Source organism: Myxocyprinus asiaticus, chromosome 26, assembly GCF_019703515.2.
Source record: "Myxocyprinus asiaticus isolate MX2 ecotype Aquarium Trade chromosome 26, UBuf_Myxa_2, whole genome shotgun sequence".
Lineage (NCBI taxonomy): Eukaryota > Metazoa > Chordata > Actinopteri > Cypriniformes > Catostomidae > Myxocyprinus > Myxocyprinus asiaticus.
This window is the reverse complement of record NC_059369.1, coordinates 43322263-43340477: the sequence shown is the minus strand read 5'-3', so window position 1 is coordinate 43340477 and position 18215 is coordinate 43322263. Positions and strand designations below refer to the sequence as shown.

General features: G+C 39.4%; 1 protein-coding gene across 1 annotated transcript; it reads left to right on the top strand.

The window, feature by feature from the left end:
* Positions 1-6456: 6456 nt before the first annotated feature.
* si:dkey-238c7.16 (uncharacterized protein LOC559078 homolog) lies at positions 6457-10533 on the top strand. The gene is made up of 2 exons (XM_051656471.1): positions 6457-6543; positions 9119-10533. Exon 2 carries the CDS (start codon positions 9127-9129, stop codon positions 9802-9804), a length of 678 nt encoding a protein of 225 aa, XP_051512431.1. The 5' UTR covers positions 6457-6543; positions 9119-9126; the 3' UTR covers positions 9805-10533.
* Positions 10534-18215: the final 7682 nt, after the last annotated feature.

The window sequence follows — 18215 nt, the reverse complement described above, 5'->3', positions numbered from 1 at the left end:
AACAGCTTCAAAGATTCATGCAAGCACAAACCTAACAGATGAATGTTTTTAATCTTGTGACAAACACAATGTTTACACATCTGCCACTTGCACAGAAGGGTTTTGATGAATTTAATGCTGTTGTAAGAAAACAAAAAAAGACAATGTTGTGCTATAAGGAGACAAATGAATGTTTCTCTAATCCTCATATTGTGTTGTATACGTACATGAGTGTAGAATGCCATGGCTCATTTTATAGATTTTTAATCATATTTCAGAGCTGGCTATACTGTTATCTGCCACCACAAGTTAAAACCATGACAGGATGAATATATATGGAGCATATGCTCACCCATGCACACACACACACACACACACACACACACATGCATCAGGGTTGCAGGACACCTGGATTAAATGAAAGTATTATGAACTTGACCATCTGAATAACTTTCCCCACTTTTTTAGATGCTATCAATTCCCACTGAAAGAAACCAAGTCCCATCCTACTTTTTATCTTGTTGAATAACCTGCTTCACTTGGAAATGTGTCATATTATGGAAGTAAAACGTGCGAACAGTGTTCATGTTGACTAACATTTAGATACATTATATATCTTGACAATTACCTTTTTCTGAAGTACAAAAAGTTATGTTTCCAATTGCACAGTGCATTTAATTGTTGTTTGAGTGAAGGATGAAGAATGATTCGGTCGTTAACAGTATGCAGTGTTTTACTTGATCTGACTCCTGAGGTAATTCCTTCTGTAAAAACTGGTGCAATAGAATCTGAAGATGAAAATGCAAATCATATCACATTTAAAATGGAATAACAATCAGAATGTTAGGCATGCCATCTTTTTTGCAGTGCCAAAGTTCATGGCTTGTGTGTGTGTGTGTGTGTGAGAGTGTGCTTGCAGATCTAAATTGATCTTGCTGTCACGTCTGGTTGAGTGTTGAAGGATTAAGGAAAGGGTAAAATCTTTTTGTTAATCTGGTGCTTTGTAGAGAGAGAGAGCAAGAGAGAGAGAGAGAGAGAGAGAGAGAGAGAGAGAGAGAATTTGCCAGTCAATTTCCTGTCATCACACTTAATTTCAAGAGAGAAGGAAAAACAAGGTATGTGCTCAAGAAGTGTTATTTATATCTCCTTGTCTGCCAGTGAAATATATGACAGCCATGTGTAATCAATGTATTAAATTCTATAGTGCAGCAAAGCAGCCAAAAGTTTTACATCTTTTAGATTAATCAAAACCATCTCACCCTATTGTCATCTTCTGACTATAGTTTGGAACTTACACACACAAACACAACATCCCTTACCAGAATCAGAAACATTAAATGATTTAGTGTATGTGTCAAACTAGCAGAGGTTTAGAGTTTTTTTATATTTCAAATATACAGCACAGAATATATGATACACAGATGAATCTGTATTGCCATATGTGTATGTGATTAAGTCAGGAAGCATACAGGATTAGAATATGCCATGTGACATTGAAGATACAAGTGATTTTCTTCAGAAGATGGGTGATGGCTGCTTTGGCCTCTAATATTCTCAGAAAAATTGTGGCCGTTCTGGGAGCTGAAAACTTTCTGGTGTATTTTCTTATTGTACAAATGTTAACTGTCACTCTATATAATCTTCTGAAGTTTGTTAGATTCCAAAATTCCTTTTTCAATAAATTTTTCAGCAAAGCAGCTTTAAAGCTTTGCAAATCTGACAAATAGTCAAAAGCCAAACAGATGGGAGATAACATACATCCTTATCTATCTATCTATCTATCTGTCTGTCTGTCTGTGTGTCTGTCTATCTATCGATCATCTGTCTGACTGTCTATCTATCTACCTGTCTGTCTGTGTGTCTGTCTATCTATCGATCATCTGTCTGACTGTCTATCTATCTATCTATCTATCTGTTTGTCGTTTGTCTGTCTGTCTGTCTATCTGTTTGTCGTCTGTATGTCTATCTATCTATCTGTCTGTCTGTCTGTCTGTCTATCTATCTGTCTGTCTGTCTGTCTGTCTGCCTGTCTCTCTGTCTATCTATCTAATTATCTATCTGTCTGCCTGTCTCTGTCTATATATCATCATCTGTCTGTCTATCTATCTCTCTGTCTGTCCATCTGTCTATCTATCTATCTATCTGTCTGTCTGTCTATCTATCTATCTGTCTGTCTAGCTGTCTGCCTGCCTGCCTGTCTGTCTATCTATCTAATTATCTATCTGTCTGCCTGTCTCTCTCTCTGTCTATCATCATCTGTCTGTCTGTCTGTCTATCTATCTGTCTGTCTCTCTGTCTGTCCATCTATCTAAGTATCTATCTGTCTGCCTGTCTCTCTGTCTGTCTAATTATCTATCTGTCTGCCTGTCTCTCTATCATCATCTGTCTGTCTGTCTATCTGTCTGTCTATCTCTCTGTCTGTCTGTCTATCTATCTACCTATCTGTCTGTCTCTCTATCTGTCTGTCTGTCTATCTATCTAATTATCTATCTGTCTGCCTGTCTCTCTCTGTCTATCTATCATCATCTGTCTGTCTGTCTATCTCTCTGTCTGTCTGTCTATCTATCTATCTGTCTGTCTGTCTGTCTATCTATCTATCTGTCTGTCTGTCTCTGTCTATCTCTCTGTCTGTCTGTCTATCTATCTATCTGTCTGTCTATCTATCTATCTATCTGCCTGTTTCTTTGTCTATCTATCATCATCTGTCTGTCTGTCTATCTATCTATCTATCTATCTGTCTGTCTGTCTGTCTGTCTATCTATCTTTCCATCTGTTTGTTTTTCTCTATAACAGAGTGAATGCAGTTTAAGAACTTCTTTCGCCAAGAGAAAAAAATGAAGGTAGCTTGTCTCTCTCTGTGAAAACATGGGGAAGGAGATGGAGCAAATCTTTCAGACTGAAGTCCTGATGGCAAGCAATCTGAGACCAGCAAATCTCTCAACATCCTCTCAGACTAAAAATAACCTCAAAATATATTAAAGTCACCAGCATCCCACTCATACCAAAGAGGTTAGACACACATCTGAGGCTATGTTGGGAATTTGAATCTTTCTGTAAATGCATTTTCTAAATGTATTCTGTTTGTCCTCCCATTCATATGTATAATTGTTTCACTAGTCTAACTTACATGAAAATGAAAAACCTCTATCTGTCAGATTTCAAGTTCATACATTTTGTCACAGAGGTATCTGGAAAATTGCCTTTTCTGAAAACTAAATATTTTCTGTCAAAACCTAAAATGTCAAACCTGAGTCTGTTTACCAAATCCCATGAGCTACATAATCAGACACATCTATGGTTATAGATGTGATCAAAGGCACAATGGAGAAAACCCAAGGCATTATCACGTATTACACATACTTTGAATGAATGATTCTCGGGAGCATCTGCATTATCTGATAATTTGCATGTAAGAAGCATCAGCAGCATTTGTGGTTTTGTTTTTTGTGTGTTTCTCTGCTTTTGCAAAGGAAATAACTATGTGTGGTGGGGCATTTACAGTATATAATATAAGTGGTCAGATGACATTCAGGAAAGCAATACAAAAAGGAATTCAAATTACAGAGCTGGAAAACATAAACGCACTCACTAGTTCTCTACTTTGCTACTGCCTCTCCTCTTAACGCAGATGTTTCCAATCATCCCTGGAAATTTACTTTCTGTGCCAAAAGTTCCTTCCAAATAAACAGCATGAAAATGGAGTGATAGACAGAGAAAAGAAGTGAAATGAGGGGATTGAGAGTCTTAAGAGTGATAACAGCTTCATCTCTCTCTTTCATACTCATTACACAACCACAGTTTTCACAGCTCTGCAATTACTGCGAGAGCTGTACAATTACTGCTACCAACACCAGCTGCCATAATCTAAAAAACAAACACAGCTGACTACACACAAAATGAAAGATTAGAGAGAGAGAGAGAGAGAGAGAGAGAGAGAGAGCCGGTGGTCCAACCCGCCTCCTGTAAACCTGGGGAAGAGACGAGGGGAGGCATGGGGAGAGGGAAAGGGTGAGCAGAGACACACAGAGAAAGTGAGAGAGGAGAGAGAGAGAAGAACTTGCTCGCCGACTCCCGGACGCGCTGTCGCCCCGGTACTCAACCGCTCCTCCGCCCTCTGGTGGACGCCAGCTCGCTCCTCCCCCGGCGGATGGCAGCGAGTCCTCCGGCCCCTGGAGGATGGAACCGCAACTCCCCATCTTCGGCGGACGGCAGAGGTTCCTCCAGCTCACGGCAGCTGGCAGCGTCCCCTCCGTCCCTAGGCAGACCGCTGCGGCTGCTCCCCTGGTGGATGGCAGGGGTGAGGACTCCGCGACAGTGCATCCCTCCTCCCTCCCGGGTCTCTGCACTATGGTAACTGGTAAAGGACGGGCAAGGGGGAAGCAGGAACCAGTTGAACAGTCAACATAATGTTTTAATGCAAAACTCAACATAAAACAAACATAAACCATAAGACAAACAGACACACACAACGTGGCCGCATGCGTCTCTCTCTCTCTTGAACTGGCACCTCCGGCTCCCCTTTATCTCGCTCTCCCACTGATCAGCTGATACAGCATCAGCCGTGCACCATCACGGCCCGGCCAATCCCTCCTCCTCGTCACACTCCTCCCTAGGCAGACAGCCGCGGCTGCTCCCCTGGCGAATAGCAGCGGCAAGGACTCCACAACAGCGCATCCCTCCTCCCTCCCGGGTTCAGCACCACTGTAACAATTCAATGATGGCAGAGGAGGAAGCTGGGGCTGGCTTCACAAACACGTAAGACACTTTAATTTGGCAATTTTCAGTGTACATTAAACACTACAACACAGATGCTTTTCAGAATTACACCATCGACACTGACGCACAGACAGACAGACAGACAGCTTTGTGCGGCTCTCCCTCCCCGTCTGCTGCTGTCTCCTCTCTTCAAATACTCCCACTGCCCCTCACTGGAACACGAGACCGGTGTGGCACAAAGGTGGAACTCATTCACCACTTATCTTCCCAGCCTCGCTCTGCCCAGACGCCGCTCGGCCCACCCTGCTCTCCACATACCCCCATCACCAAACTCAGGTCGGGGAATTCTCCGGCCTGTGACCTACCCCCCCCCCCCCCCCACACACTTCTAGGGAGGGAGCTTTGGTGCGTCAGGATGGTCTCCGGGTCCGACCCGTGCATCCCTGGGAGTGGGAACAGGATGCGGGGGGGTCTCCTTTCCTCGGCAGGGTTTTCAGAATAGCTTCTTTTAGCCACTCTAATCTCCTTTGTCAGTCTGTATTTGGTCTGATTGTACAAGATTTTATCCCCACTTCTGTAAGCATACTCTTTAGCCTGACGAAGCTGCCTGAGTTTTGCTGTAAACCATGTTTTGTCATTGTTGTATGCTAAATAAGTCCTAGTAGGAATGCACATATCCTCACAGAAACTGATATATGATGTAACCCCAGTCATGATACATTTACAACTACCATATTTTGTATAATGTTTAATGGTTCTTTTATTGATTTATTAATAATATTGCTCTACCTCATATAAATCATGCTCACAGGACAAGTAAAAATGTGAGTAGTCACAATTGTGAACGGTGGGAATATTCGGAGACCCTTTTTTGGATAGGCGACTGATTGACTCCCACTATAAAATTGCAGATTTCAAAGTATTACAACAAATTAAACAAAGTAAAAATATGCAGTTATTCATGGTTTGTCATTAGCCTTTCTACCACAATTGCTTGACAATAAAATACTGTATACTACTTTATATATATATATGTATTTTCCCACTGGTTACAATTGTGACCAAGAATAAATCTCATAGTTTCACTGTTCACTACTTTCATTTTTTTATTTTATAATTTTAGTAAAATACATATTATTTTTTTTTTTTTTTTTTTTTTTGCATTGGGCTATCCAACGAGTAAAATACATGTGCCCTCTCAGCTGGGAAAAAATGGGATTAAAGGGGTCAACAGTATTTGGATCAGTAATTAAATTTGTTTTGAACTGTTTCAAGGTTCCGAATGATGGCTGGGCTGCATTGAAACACGTGTGCAGTCAAAGAGGCAGAAAATGGCCCACTTTAATCGATAATTCCACATTTAAAACGTCATTGTTGACACTTTATATGGGGGCGGGAATCGGTTCGTTGCAAAGAACCGGTTCATTACAAATGATTCACTGAATCGTCGCTCAAAAGCGTTCCCAGAAGTGAACACTCGGCATTTAATGTGCTTTTATTGGTAGTTTAATTAAATTTCAAGTTCCATGCTGTCACCCTAATGAAGCTCCTGCTTATATTGTCAAATACATTTAATTATTTATCTGCTCGAAAACAAGACGAGTCAAATGTTGTGCTGTTTATGGTTCCACCAAATCACCCACCTTTCCCTTGTTGTTCTTCTCTTAAAAGTTCTCCTTCCCAGTGAAGTGACTTTCAAACGTTATGTGAATCGTTCAAAAGAATCGGCTCAAAAGAACAATTCGTTCGCGAATCGGACATCCCCATCGTGGAGTTTTCCTCCCACAGTCGGTCAGTTTCTTCATCCCTGATCTTGTGCGCGTCACCGCTCATACACCGTTCAACAAGGTGGGTCATATCGATTCTTTCATCTCATTTTGTCCCACATGCATGCTCAGTTGTGATGTTTTTGGCTTAGTTACTTTAAAGATAAAGGAGATTGTATTTTGCACTGGATCTACTGTATCACTACAGCCCTTCTATGTTCTCCTGTATTTCTGTTCCATGAATGTGACGAGCTCTGATGCCACGTCAGTGGTTATTCAATTGAAACATCAGCGTTTCAATTCAGGGATTATTATTCGTCAAAACAGTCTTTATTTGGATGAAGATAGTGTACTGTAAGCTGTGCTTTGCAACTTATTTTTAAAAAGAGTCTGGTCCCCAGATGGTTGAGTTAGGATGAGAAATTAGTACTATTTTACATAGTATTTAAACCTCACCAATCATAATATAAATTATGCACATTGTCTAGAATGTGCAAATGTAATGGCAGATTTGGAGTATTGATCATTATGTGAAAAAAAAAAAAAAAGAGATTTTGTGCTTAAATACATCACATGCTGTAAATGTGCATGTACAGTGTTCATCATATAAATCAGTGTTGTGGTTCTTTTTCACCCGCCAACAGCACCACAGGAGAACATGATGTTCTGTATAGAACTTTAATGTGAACCCATGCTGCTTCCCAAATGGCAGACATCCCATATTCTTTGTTCTTAAAAAGCTGTTTGTTGTATGTTACAAAAGTAGCCTAACAAATAATGGAAATGTACAATTGGAAAAAGTACTTCTCAGAAAGTAGTGGTGCTACAGTAGCTATTAACATAAGAAATGTAGTTGTTTTTTGTTGTACAGAAAATAATGAACTTGCCATGAAAGTTTTACATTGCAACATGCAAAACTCTGCCCCATTACAACTGTTTTTCCTTGTTATTTTTTTTACCAATCATCCTGGACTTGGTAATAATATGAAAAAATGCCGACATAATGCCGCAAATCCTAAATCCCTGAAACGACTGTAAAAATAATACAGTTTTAACAGAAGAATTAAACGTAAATGCTTTTATAAAATTATAATCTTCACATTTCTGCCTTTAAACCCTCCAAAAATCGTCTCCATTCACTTCCATTGTAAGTGCCTCACTGTAACCTCGATTTTTGCTTTAAGAAAAGGAGGGACATGGGGGCTTGGGTTGCTCAGCGAATATTGACGTTGACTACCACACCTTGAGTCGGGAGTTCGAATCCAGGGCGTGCTGAGTGACTCCAGTCAGGTCTCCTAAGCAACCAAATTGGCCTGGTTGCTAGGGAGGGTAGAGTCACATGGGGTAACCTCCTCGTGGTCGCTATAATGTGGTTCTCGCTCTCGGTGGGGCGCGTGGTGAGCTGTGCGCGGATGCCGCGGAGAATAGCGTGAAGCCTCCACATGCGCTACGTCTACACGGTAACGCGCTCAACAAGCCACGTGATAAGATGCGCGGATTGACGGTCTCAGACGCGGAGGTAACTGAGATTCGTCCTCCGCCACCCGGACTGAGGCGAGTCACTACGCCACCACGAGGACTTAGAGCGCACTGGGAACTGTCCATTCCAAATTGGGGAGAAAAAAAAAAAGGAGGGACACATCGAAATAAATTTGTGCTTATCAACATAATGCCACAAATGCTGTCAATTGAGCTTAACTTTAATTGAACCTGTAATATTCCTTTAAAAGTACTTTATGTGGGCCATTTCTCATTAGCTCGGACACTTTAGTAGATTAATCTTAACTGCCCCAACAACTGATGGTGTTGAAATCTCTTCAGTCCAGTTTATTGTCTGTGACCATCGTCCCTGGGGCTTGGCCCAATGACAAAATTTCTCTACTGTGTACTCCTGATTTTTCTCCAAAGGCGAGTTGATTTTTAACAGTAACTTATAAGCCTTTTGAAGACAGACCTTACCATGAGCTCCAGGGTTGTTAATCGATGGTATATTCTTCTGTTGCCATCAGTCCATATTATTTCAAAATCATATTTAACTGCGCAATTCCTGGTGAAGAACCGCACTACCCAGAATCCTGAGAAAGATCCACCAATCAGAGAGTAGCGGCAAATAAAGCACACCCCATGACGCACTAAATGATGCAATCGAAGTGGTCTCCCTAAACTACTTATATATTTGTGTACATCTAAATGTTACAATATACTTTAAATACAGTTTATTGACAATTTAAGTCAGTAGTTTTGTTTTCATTTTTAATAGACTGTCATTTTCGCAATGCTTCGTGAGATTGTAGTTCATTCCCTCATTAAAGACATTAAGTCTTGTACCTTTGTCTTTTGTCCGAGTTTAGCTTCAAATCAAAGTTGTAATGTTGTGAATCACTTTGAAGCTGGTTGGTTTGGTTCATGGCTTAAAACTCTTATGTAAGTATGGCGGCTGGAAAAGTTGGCGGGTACTGTTGCGCTGTGGTGTCTGAGCCCATCGTCAACAAAGGCCGTTAAAAACCGAGGCTTGGCCCAAGAACAACATTTCTTTACTGTGTACTCGAGTACTGCAGGAACAGTTTCACTCAACGTTCTTTGCAGCCTTATAACAAACAGAAAATAATGTTTGTGTGAGCTTGTTTAATGACTGTGATGTTTTTTACTTTTGCAAGGGGACAGAATGGGAGCAAAACTCAGTCGAAAGAAGAGTGAAGCCGGAATAGGAGCAGACACAACAGGTCCGGAGACTGCAGAGCAGAAACCTTCCGAAGCTCCAGTCCCAGAAAATGCATCAGAAGAGAAGCCTTTAGAAGAGGCACCAAACGAAGACCAGAACCTCAGTGAGCCTGCCCGTTTTCTGGAGAGCATTACACAAGCTGTAGAAGAAACGGTCAGTGCAGTCACGGAACAGATTGCTGCACCTGTGGAAGACGTGGTGAGTAAGGGCATTGAAGCAGTGGAGTCCGCATTGGCTGCTGTCAGCCTTAATGTGAAGGAACCTGCAGCTCCAGTGCAAGAACCTGAGCAAATTCAAGAGTCTGAACCTTTGGTGGCTTTGGATGACCTGGTGAAATCTCAACCAATCTCCGAAGCCCTTAATGCTGAGCTTGACTCTGGGGTCACAGTGGAGAGTGAAGCCATAACCAGTCAGGTGTTGGAAGACAAAATTACTAATCCTGCACTAACTGAGAACAAGGATTTGTTGGAATGTTTGGATATGGTGGAGACACCATCAGTGGACCTGCTAGATTGTAAAGTGACCCATGATTTAACAACCCCAAACTTAGAGCCCTCATTTGCCCTAGAAGACATGGGACAGGGCCCATGCACAGCAGTTGACAAGGTCAACCTTATATAAACCACTTCAATCACTCCTCCAGAAAACATCAACATTTGGAAGCTCAATAGAGCGCAGCAGTCTGGTTCCGGAAGTAAAAATCCTATTAATGTTTTCCATATGATGAACAGATGATTAATGATAACTGATAAACCATGAGCTCCGAAGTTGTTAATTGATGGTATATGCTGTTAAAGCCATCAGTCCACGTTACTTCAAATCCTTAAAAAACAAAAATCAATTCGATTACATCATTTGCAATGCTTCATGGGATTGTAGTTCATTCCATCATTAAAGACAAAAAGTACAGTCTTGTACCTTTGTCTTTTTGTCTGATTTTCAAATACGTTTTTGCTTCATTTAAAAGTTTATAGTGTTGTGATTCACCTTCTGGTTGGTTGGTTCATGGCTTATTACTCATTTATGATATCCCTATGGATTTTTTTTGTTGGGAAAAATACTTCTGGAACCAAGCAGGCTGAAAATATGGACAGGCACTGTTGCACTACTTTGGTACAAGCATGTCAGACCAAGAAAATTGTCAAGATAATAATGAAACAATTAACTTTTTACTATTTTATTTTTTTAAGGATTACAGGCATAAAATGTTCAGTTAGTTGTAAAACCCAGGCTAAGAAATGAAAATAAGCCACCAGCCACTTCAGATACCCAATGAACATTCAGCGGCTAAAGAATGTACCTTAAACAATGATGATTGTCAATGAAAATAAAGACTGTTAAACACAGTAACATTCTGCCTTGATGCTTTCTCTCATCTCTCTTTTACTAGAAATGCTCTTAAGCAATTAGAAAATGTTGAAAATGAGCATGTTTACATGCACAATCTACAGATTATACTTAACCTGAAAACGTCTGTTCATGTAAACATATTAAACAGTTATTCTTCATCAGGGTAAGGTTTAGACATAAATCGAGACGCGAAGTTGTTTTTGCGTTTTTCTGGTTTCCCGTTGCATGTGAACACCTTTACCGGCTTATCCAATGTGTGCAGTGTTGTGTGCATGCATGCTGACCAAACTTTAACCAATTATTCAATTATTTTGAAAAATGTATAAACTACTTAAAACTATTTTAACATGCACCAAACATAATCTGTTTAACTACATGAGAAAACCGTTGTGAAAGACTGAGGTCCTTAAATAACAGCTCATAATGAATAAACTGAAGTATTAGTTATTTAGAAGCTACTCTGTAATGAATTCCTCACATTCAGACAGTTTAGGATATTGCATTTACATTGCATTTTAAAAGAAATTCGACATTCCCAATGCAACACGCAAGTTATGCATTCTGACTAGCGCGATTATTCACCTGTTTATTCGCTTAATTGTCTGTGGAGATGTACAAATATATTACGTTTTTGCATCTTTTTGATCTCGTATTCATTATTGTTGACAATAATATATATATATTTTAATTCTTCATCAGTGAACATTTCTGAACATTTTCCATTTCGTTGACTAGATTAAAACTGCCTGATAACTTCAAGTCAATGTAAACAAGTTTTTCAAAGCAGATTTTTTTGTAGTTAGCAGCGTTATTGGTGTGCATGTAAACGTGCTAAAAGACACCAAATTTTACCTAAATTTGCTTGTGACATGCACACTTATAGTACCGCATCTCTTATCTGTTTTGTTTATAAATCTGAACAAAACCTCAGGCTGAGTGCAATCTCTTAAAATAACTTGACACAGCAGTCCCACATTTGAGCCACTAGTAAAATACTTTGGAGCAAAGCCAAAACCCAACATGTGGGAAGTGTGTGAACTATCCCAGCACACACTCCAACATAGCCAGGGAGAAGACTGATCTTTCTACCTTCTGTGTGGAAAGTACTGTTTCTGGGCAAGATACAGTAACATGCACTACATCGCTTTCAAACACACACACACACACACACACACACACACACACACACACACACACACACACACACACACACACACACACAAGCTTGAGTTTTCTCAGACAAAGTAATGGGGGGAAGGGTAGCATTCTTTCTAGGGAGACAAGGTCTCATGGGGCATTTAGATGCCGTGTTTTTTTTTGTTTTTTTTTAGGTCAACTCTCTGGCTCTTATCCTAACAAACTTTGGCTTTACATAAACATCATTCCACTGAGTTTTTCTACTAAATGCAAACTTTTTGATGAAATATTAAGATGCTTCCTCTCTTACTGGAATCTCAAAGAAATGCCACGGCTCATTTTCCATGTAAAACTGATTTGTAAACTTCAGCCTTGGAGGAATGATTTTAGATGGCATAGGCACTCAAAATAAAGAGACCACTGCAAAATTATCAGTTTCTCTGGATTCACTATTTATACAGTGCATCCGGAAAGTACTCACAGCGCTTCACTTTTTCCACATTTTGTTATGTTACAGCCTTATTCCAAAATGGATTCAATTCATTATTTTCCTCAAAATTCTACAAACAATACCCCATAATGACAACATGAAAGAAGTTTGTTTGAAATCTTTGCAAATTTATATTAAAAAAAAAAAATCACATGTACATAAGTATTCACAGCCTTTGCCATGACACTCAAAATTGAGCTCCGGTGCATCCTGTTTCCACTGATCATCCTTGAGATGTTTCTACAACTTGATTGGAGTCCACCTGTGGTAAATTCAGTTGATTGGACATGATTTGTTAAGGCACACACCTGTCTATATAAGGTCCCACAGTTAACAGTGCATGTCAGAGCACAAACCAAGCCATGAAGTCCAAGGAATTGTCTGTAGACCTCCGAGACAGGATTGTATTGAGACACAGATCTGGGGAAGGGTACAGAAAAATTTCTGCAGCATTGAAGGTCCCAATGAGCACAGTGACCTCCATCATCCGTAAATGGAAGAAGTTTGGAACCACCAGGACTCTTCCTAGAGCTGGCCGCCCGGCCAAACTGAGCGATCAGGGGAGAAGGGCCTTAGTCAGGGAGGTGACCAATAACCCGATGGTCACTCTGACAGAGCTCCAGCGTTTCTCTGTGGAGAGAGGAGAACATTCCAGAAGAACAACCATCTCTGCAGCACTCCACCAATCAGGCCTGTATGGTAGAGTGGCCAGACGGAAGCCACTCCTCAGTAAAAGGCACATGACAGCCCGCCTGGAGTTTGCCAAAAGGCACCTGAAGGACTCTCAGACCATGAGAAATAAAGATTGAACTCTTTGGCCTGAATGGCAAGCGTCATATCTGGAGGAAACCAGGCACCGCTCATCACCTGGCCAATACCATCCCTACAGTGAAGCATGGTGGTGGCAGCATCATGCTGTGGGGATGTTTTTCAGCAGCAGGAACTGGGAGACTAGTCAGGATCGAGGGAAAGATGAATGCAGCAATGTACAGAGACATCCTTGATGAAAACCTGCTCCAGAGCGCTCTGGACCTCAGACTGGGGCGAAGGTTCATCTTCCAACAGGACAACGACCCAAAGCACACAGCCAAGATAACAAAGGAGTGGCTCCGGGACAACTCTGTGAATGTCCTTGAGTGGCCCAGCCAGAGCCCAGACTTGAACCCGATTGAACATTTCTGGAGAGATCTGAAAATGACTGTGCACTGACGCTCCCCATCCAACCTGATGGAGCTTGAGAGGTCCTGCAAAGAAGAATGGGAGAAACTGCCCAAAAATAGGTGTGCCAAGCTTGTAACATCATACTCAAAAAGACTTGAGGCTGTAATTGGTGCCAAAGGTGCTTCAACAAAGTACTGAGCAAAGGCTGTGAATACTCATGTACATGTTTTTTTTTTTTTTATAAATTTGCAAAGATTTCAAACAAACTTTCACGTTGTCATTATGGGGTATTGTTTGTAGAATTGAGTAAAATAATGAATTTAATCCATTTTGGAATAAGGCTGTAACATAAAATGTGGAAAAAGTGAAGCGCTGTGAATACTCTCCGGATGCACTGTAGGTATGTGTTTGAGTCAAATGAACATTTTTGTTTTATTCTATAAAGTACTGACAACTTCTCACAAATTCCAAATAAAAATATTGTCATTTAGAGCATTTATTTGCAGAAAATGACAACTGGTCCAAATAACAAAAAAGATGCAGTGTTTTCAGACCTCGAATAATGTAAAGAAAACAAGTTCATATTCATTTTTAAACAACACAATACTAATGTTTTAACTTAGGAAGAGTTCAGAAATCAATATTTGGTGGAATAACCCTGATTTTCAATCACAGCTTTCATGCATCTTGGCATGCTCTCTACCGGTCTTTCACATTGCTGTTGGGGGACTTTATGCCACTCCTGGTGCAAAAATTCAATCCACTCGGCTTTGTTTGATGGCTTGTGGAAATCCATCTTCCTCTTGATCACATTCCAGAGGTTTTCAATGGGGTTCAGGTCTGGAGATTGGGCTGACCATGAAAGGCTCCTCCATCCACACCTTGATTGACCTGGCTGTGTGGCATGGAGCATTGTCCTGCTGGAAAAACCAATCTTCAGAGTTGGGGATCATTGTCAGAGCAGAAGGAAGCAAGTTTTCTTCCAGGATAACCTTGTTGTATGTAGCTTGATTCATGCGTCCTTCACAAAGACTAATCTGCCCGATTCCAGCCTTGCTGAAGCACCCCCAGATCATCACCGATCCTCCATCTGGTCGTCTAATCATTAGACGGAGACCTGGAGAGGCCTTCAAGCCACAGTGTCTCGCACATACTTTGAAATTTGGTGGAGGATCGGTGATGATCTGAGGGTGCTTCAGCAAGGCTGGAATCGGGCAGATTCATTTAATGGTCTAAATGACAATTTTTATTTGGAATTTGGGAGAAATTTTGTCAGTACTTTATAGAATAAAACAAAAATGTTCATTTTACTCAAAAACATACCTATAAATAGTGAATCCAGAGAAACGGATAATTTTGCAGTGGTCTCTTAATTTTTTTTACAGAGCTGTAAATATACGTACCCATGCAAATCAAGTGAAACGGGCTATGAAATAAAAGGTCACCTATTAATTTCAGCAGAGATATGATGACAAACTTTATAAGAAACCAAATCATGTATTTTCCATTACTGTCTACTACTAAGTTATTTTCTAATACATCACCTTGACTTATGGCAAAAGCAAAACTACAATCCAAAAAAAGTCCCATACATTACTCAAATAAATAAACAATTAACAATATAAATAATGAGCAACAGATACAGGTTTGATAGCAGAAAATGATGATCTTTCAGTTTCTCTAGGGACATTTTACAGGTTTGCTGCATCATACAGATCTAAACCTTGAGCTTTAGCTTTCTGTCAGGGAAACACAAAAAAGGAATCAGGATTCTGAGAGGGAACTACTAAGGAAATGAAAGAGGAAGCAAGAGCACAATCTGTGCTCTTCTTTTTACAAAATACATGCTAGATTACTAACACAGCCTAAAAGATACTGGCATTGCAATAGTTCTAACTGTGATATCTGGTCCCTACTGTAGATCTCAATTACCCATTACTTACATGCAATTTAGACTGAATACTTACAAAGACTCCCAGATCAACAAATTGCGTTAAACAGTGTGGCAGCCAAAATACCAAAGAGGCCACTGTATCTTTATAATTTTCTCTAATTTATGACTTGCTTTCAGTGGGGTTGATACCTAATATCACTCTATTCAGAAGTGATGTCCTGTCAATATCATTTATATTCAATCACTCCTATAAGATGAAAATGAATGAATTTGTTGAAGAACTGTCTGTCATATTTCTCCCCAAAAAAACAAAAAACATATTGCATAAGGAAAATGAAACCTATTTTAGGACCAATGAGATTATTTTGCATTTTCAAAACATAAGCTAATTTTATCCCCAAATTCTCATCACTGTAATGTACAGTACTGTGCAAAAGTCTTAGGCACATAATATGTTGTTTCACAAAAGCATTTGTCTTAAGATGGTTATTTGTACCTTCAGCTTTAGTGTGTCTATGCAACATTTTTCACAAATGCCTAAAACTTTTGCACAGTACCATAATACAGTCATGAAAAATCAACCTGTCTGGAAATTTATATTTAATTTAAATCAGCATACATTTAATTCAGTACTACAAATAACTAATGTACACACACACACACACACACACACTTGACAAATATGCAGTAAAAAACAATTTTTTGGAAAGCACAATTAAAAAAAAAAAAAAAAACAACATCCATTATGTGGGGTCACTATCTTTGCCAATTCTTTCACTGTTTTTTGAACATTTTCACTGAACTGCACTGTAAATGTGTCCTATGGTGTGACATAACACAAATGAAGAAAAAAAAAGTTAGGTAATATACAAAGAGCATGAGAGAGATTTATTTTCATTGTTAGATTCTTATTTTCATATGGTGTTTTTTATTTATTATGAAATTATGAATACCACCCCCCCTCCCATTACCTGTTGAACTTGTTGGACATTTTCATTAAATGCAAGTCAAAATTTGCTGTCATCCTTTCAAAAATGTTGAAAATTATACCAGTTTAAGATGAGTGATGATTATATTTACCCTAATGCAATATTCAACAGTTTTTTTAAACATATTGAGTTAAAGAAATGTTTGGTTCTTTTATGTGTGTCACACCATAGGACATTATGTGACACTAAAGGACAGAAATGGTAGTTGTTGGATTAAAAGAGAAATAAGATGTATTACATTCAAGCATTTTTATTTAACTAAATGAAAGATGATTGAAATTTTTTTATATAATTGTTGCATTTTTCAAAGCAATTTAAACAATTTACTTTCTTCATCGTTCTCTTAGGATCTCCTCCCTTCTGTGTAGATCCCTGTTCATTTTCTCTCTATACTTTCGTGTTCTCTCTCTCCCAATCATTTTTCTCCTCAATTCTTTCTGTCCAAAAATGAAAGAATCCAAAAATGAAGGACCACATTTTATACTTCAGTAGTTTGCATGTAAATGTAATCTTCAATAGAGTAAAGCATATTTGGCCTGCTGTCCGATATTGGAGGGCTCGGAGCTCGAGACTCGACTCGAGTCCTGATTACACCAATCTCCCCCAGACTTTACTTACTTGGGGGCCGTTTACACAAAAACATTTTCAATTAAAAATGGAAAACTTTGTGTTTAGGCTGTTCGTTTACATGACAACGGTGTTTTGGGGCCTGAAAACGGAACCTTTTGAAAATGGGTTTCAAAGTGCACGTTTTTGAAAACGATGTCATCATCTCCATGTAAACATACAAAAATGCGAATTTGTGAAAACGATGACGTCATGCGCACGCATATTACGTGTTCAGTCTATAGGCATGTGCACGAGTACTTCAAAACAACGCGCGAGACATTCAAAACTACAATGGCAGACTACAGGACTGTGTTTGTGCTGCTCAAGATTTTGAGTTTATTGACTCTTCTCCAGCAAAGTATAGATTTACTGCATCACTACTACGACCAGCGATCGCCATCTTCATTGTTTGTATTCACCGCTCTGTGGAAGAATGCTTGTGCGCAGGCGCGTTGTGTTTCTTTACAAAGTGACATCAACTACTTGCCTGGCATGCATAATACAGCTTTTTGTCGTTTCGCGGATCTGTGTGAACGGGGATCGTTTTGACAACGTTGTCATCTCTACGCGAAACGTTTCAAAAACGCAAAAGGAAAAACGTTTCCATTTTTTGTACATCGTTGTCGTGTAAACGTACCCTTAGATGAATAGTGAATATTTGAAAATAGGTGGAGATAGGGAGAAGGTGGGATGCCAAGAAAATCTGTCACGGGAATCAGGTAAGCTGCGGCTTATATACTCCTGGGATTTGTCAGATTAAAATTGGCATGCTACTCCTGAACCTCTGTTAATTAACTTTTATAACTATTTATTTTCACGACACTGAATAGCAGTATCGTCATACATCATATCATCACTATAACAATATAAATGTTCTGCAAAAACAGCAGAAAGTAGTTTAATTGCAATAATTAAAACACTGAAAATGGTCCAAAAAAAAAAAAAAAGAATAAAAATTTGTTACATTTTATTTAATTATTTTAAATGCTTCTTTAATAGACCTTGTCCTCTTGTGTGACATGTTTGTCCTCTGGTGTGACAGATGAGGTGGTGTCACACCAGAGGACATTTTCTGTCACACCAAAGGTTGTTTCATCCTTTTGTGTGAGTTAATGACCTTGCTATTCTTAGCCAACATGTCATTAGCAGTTAGCAAGACACATTTGCACAATTTTCCATAATTATGCAGTTTAACAATTTTTAGTAAAAAAAATATATATATATATATATAATTTAGGGGTGTCACACCAAAGGACAACAAAACGTAAACACTTTTAGAGCTTTGAAACGAGTTAAATATTTGAACAATTTAGAGACAAAAACTTACCATGTGCACATGTCCTGGCCTTAACAGGGGGCTTCAGAAACATGACCTTGAATGGGGTTATAGAAACTAAATAAA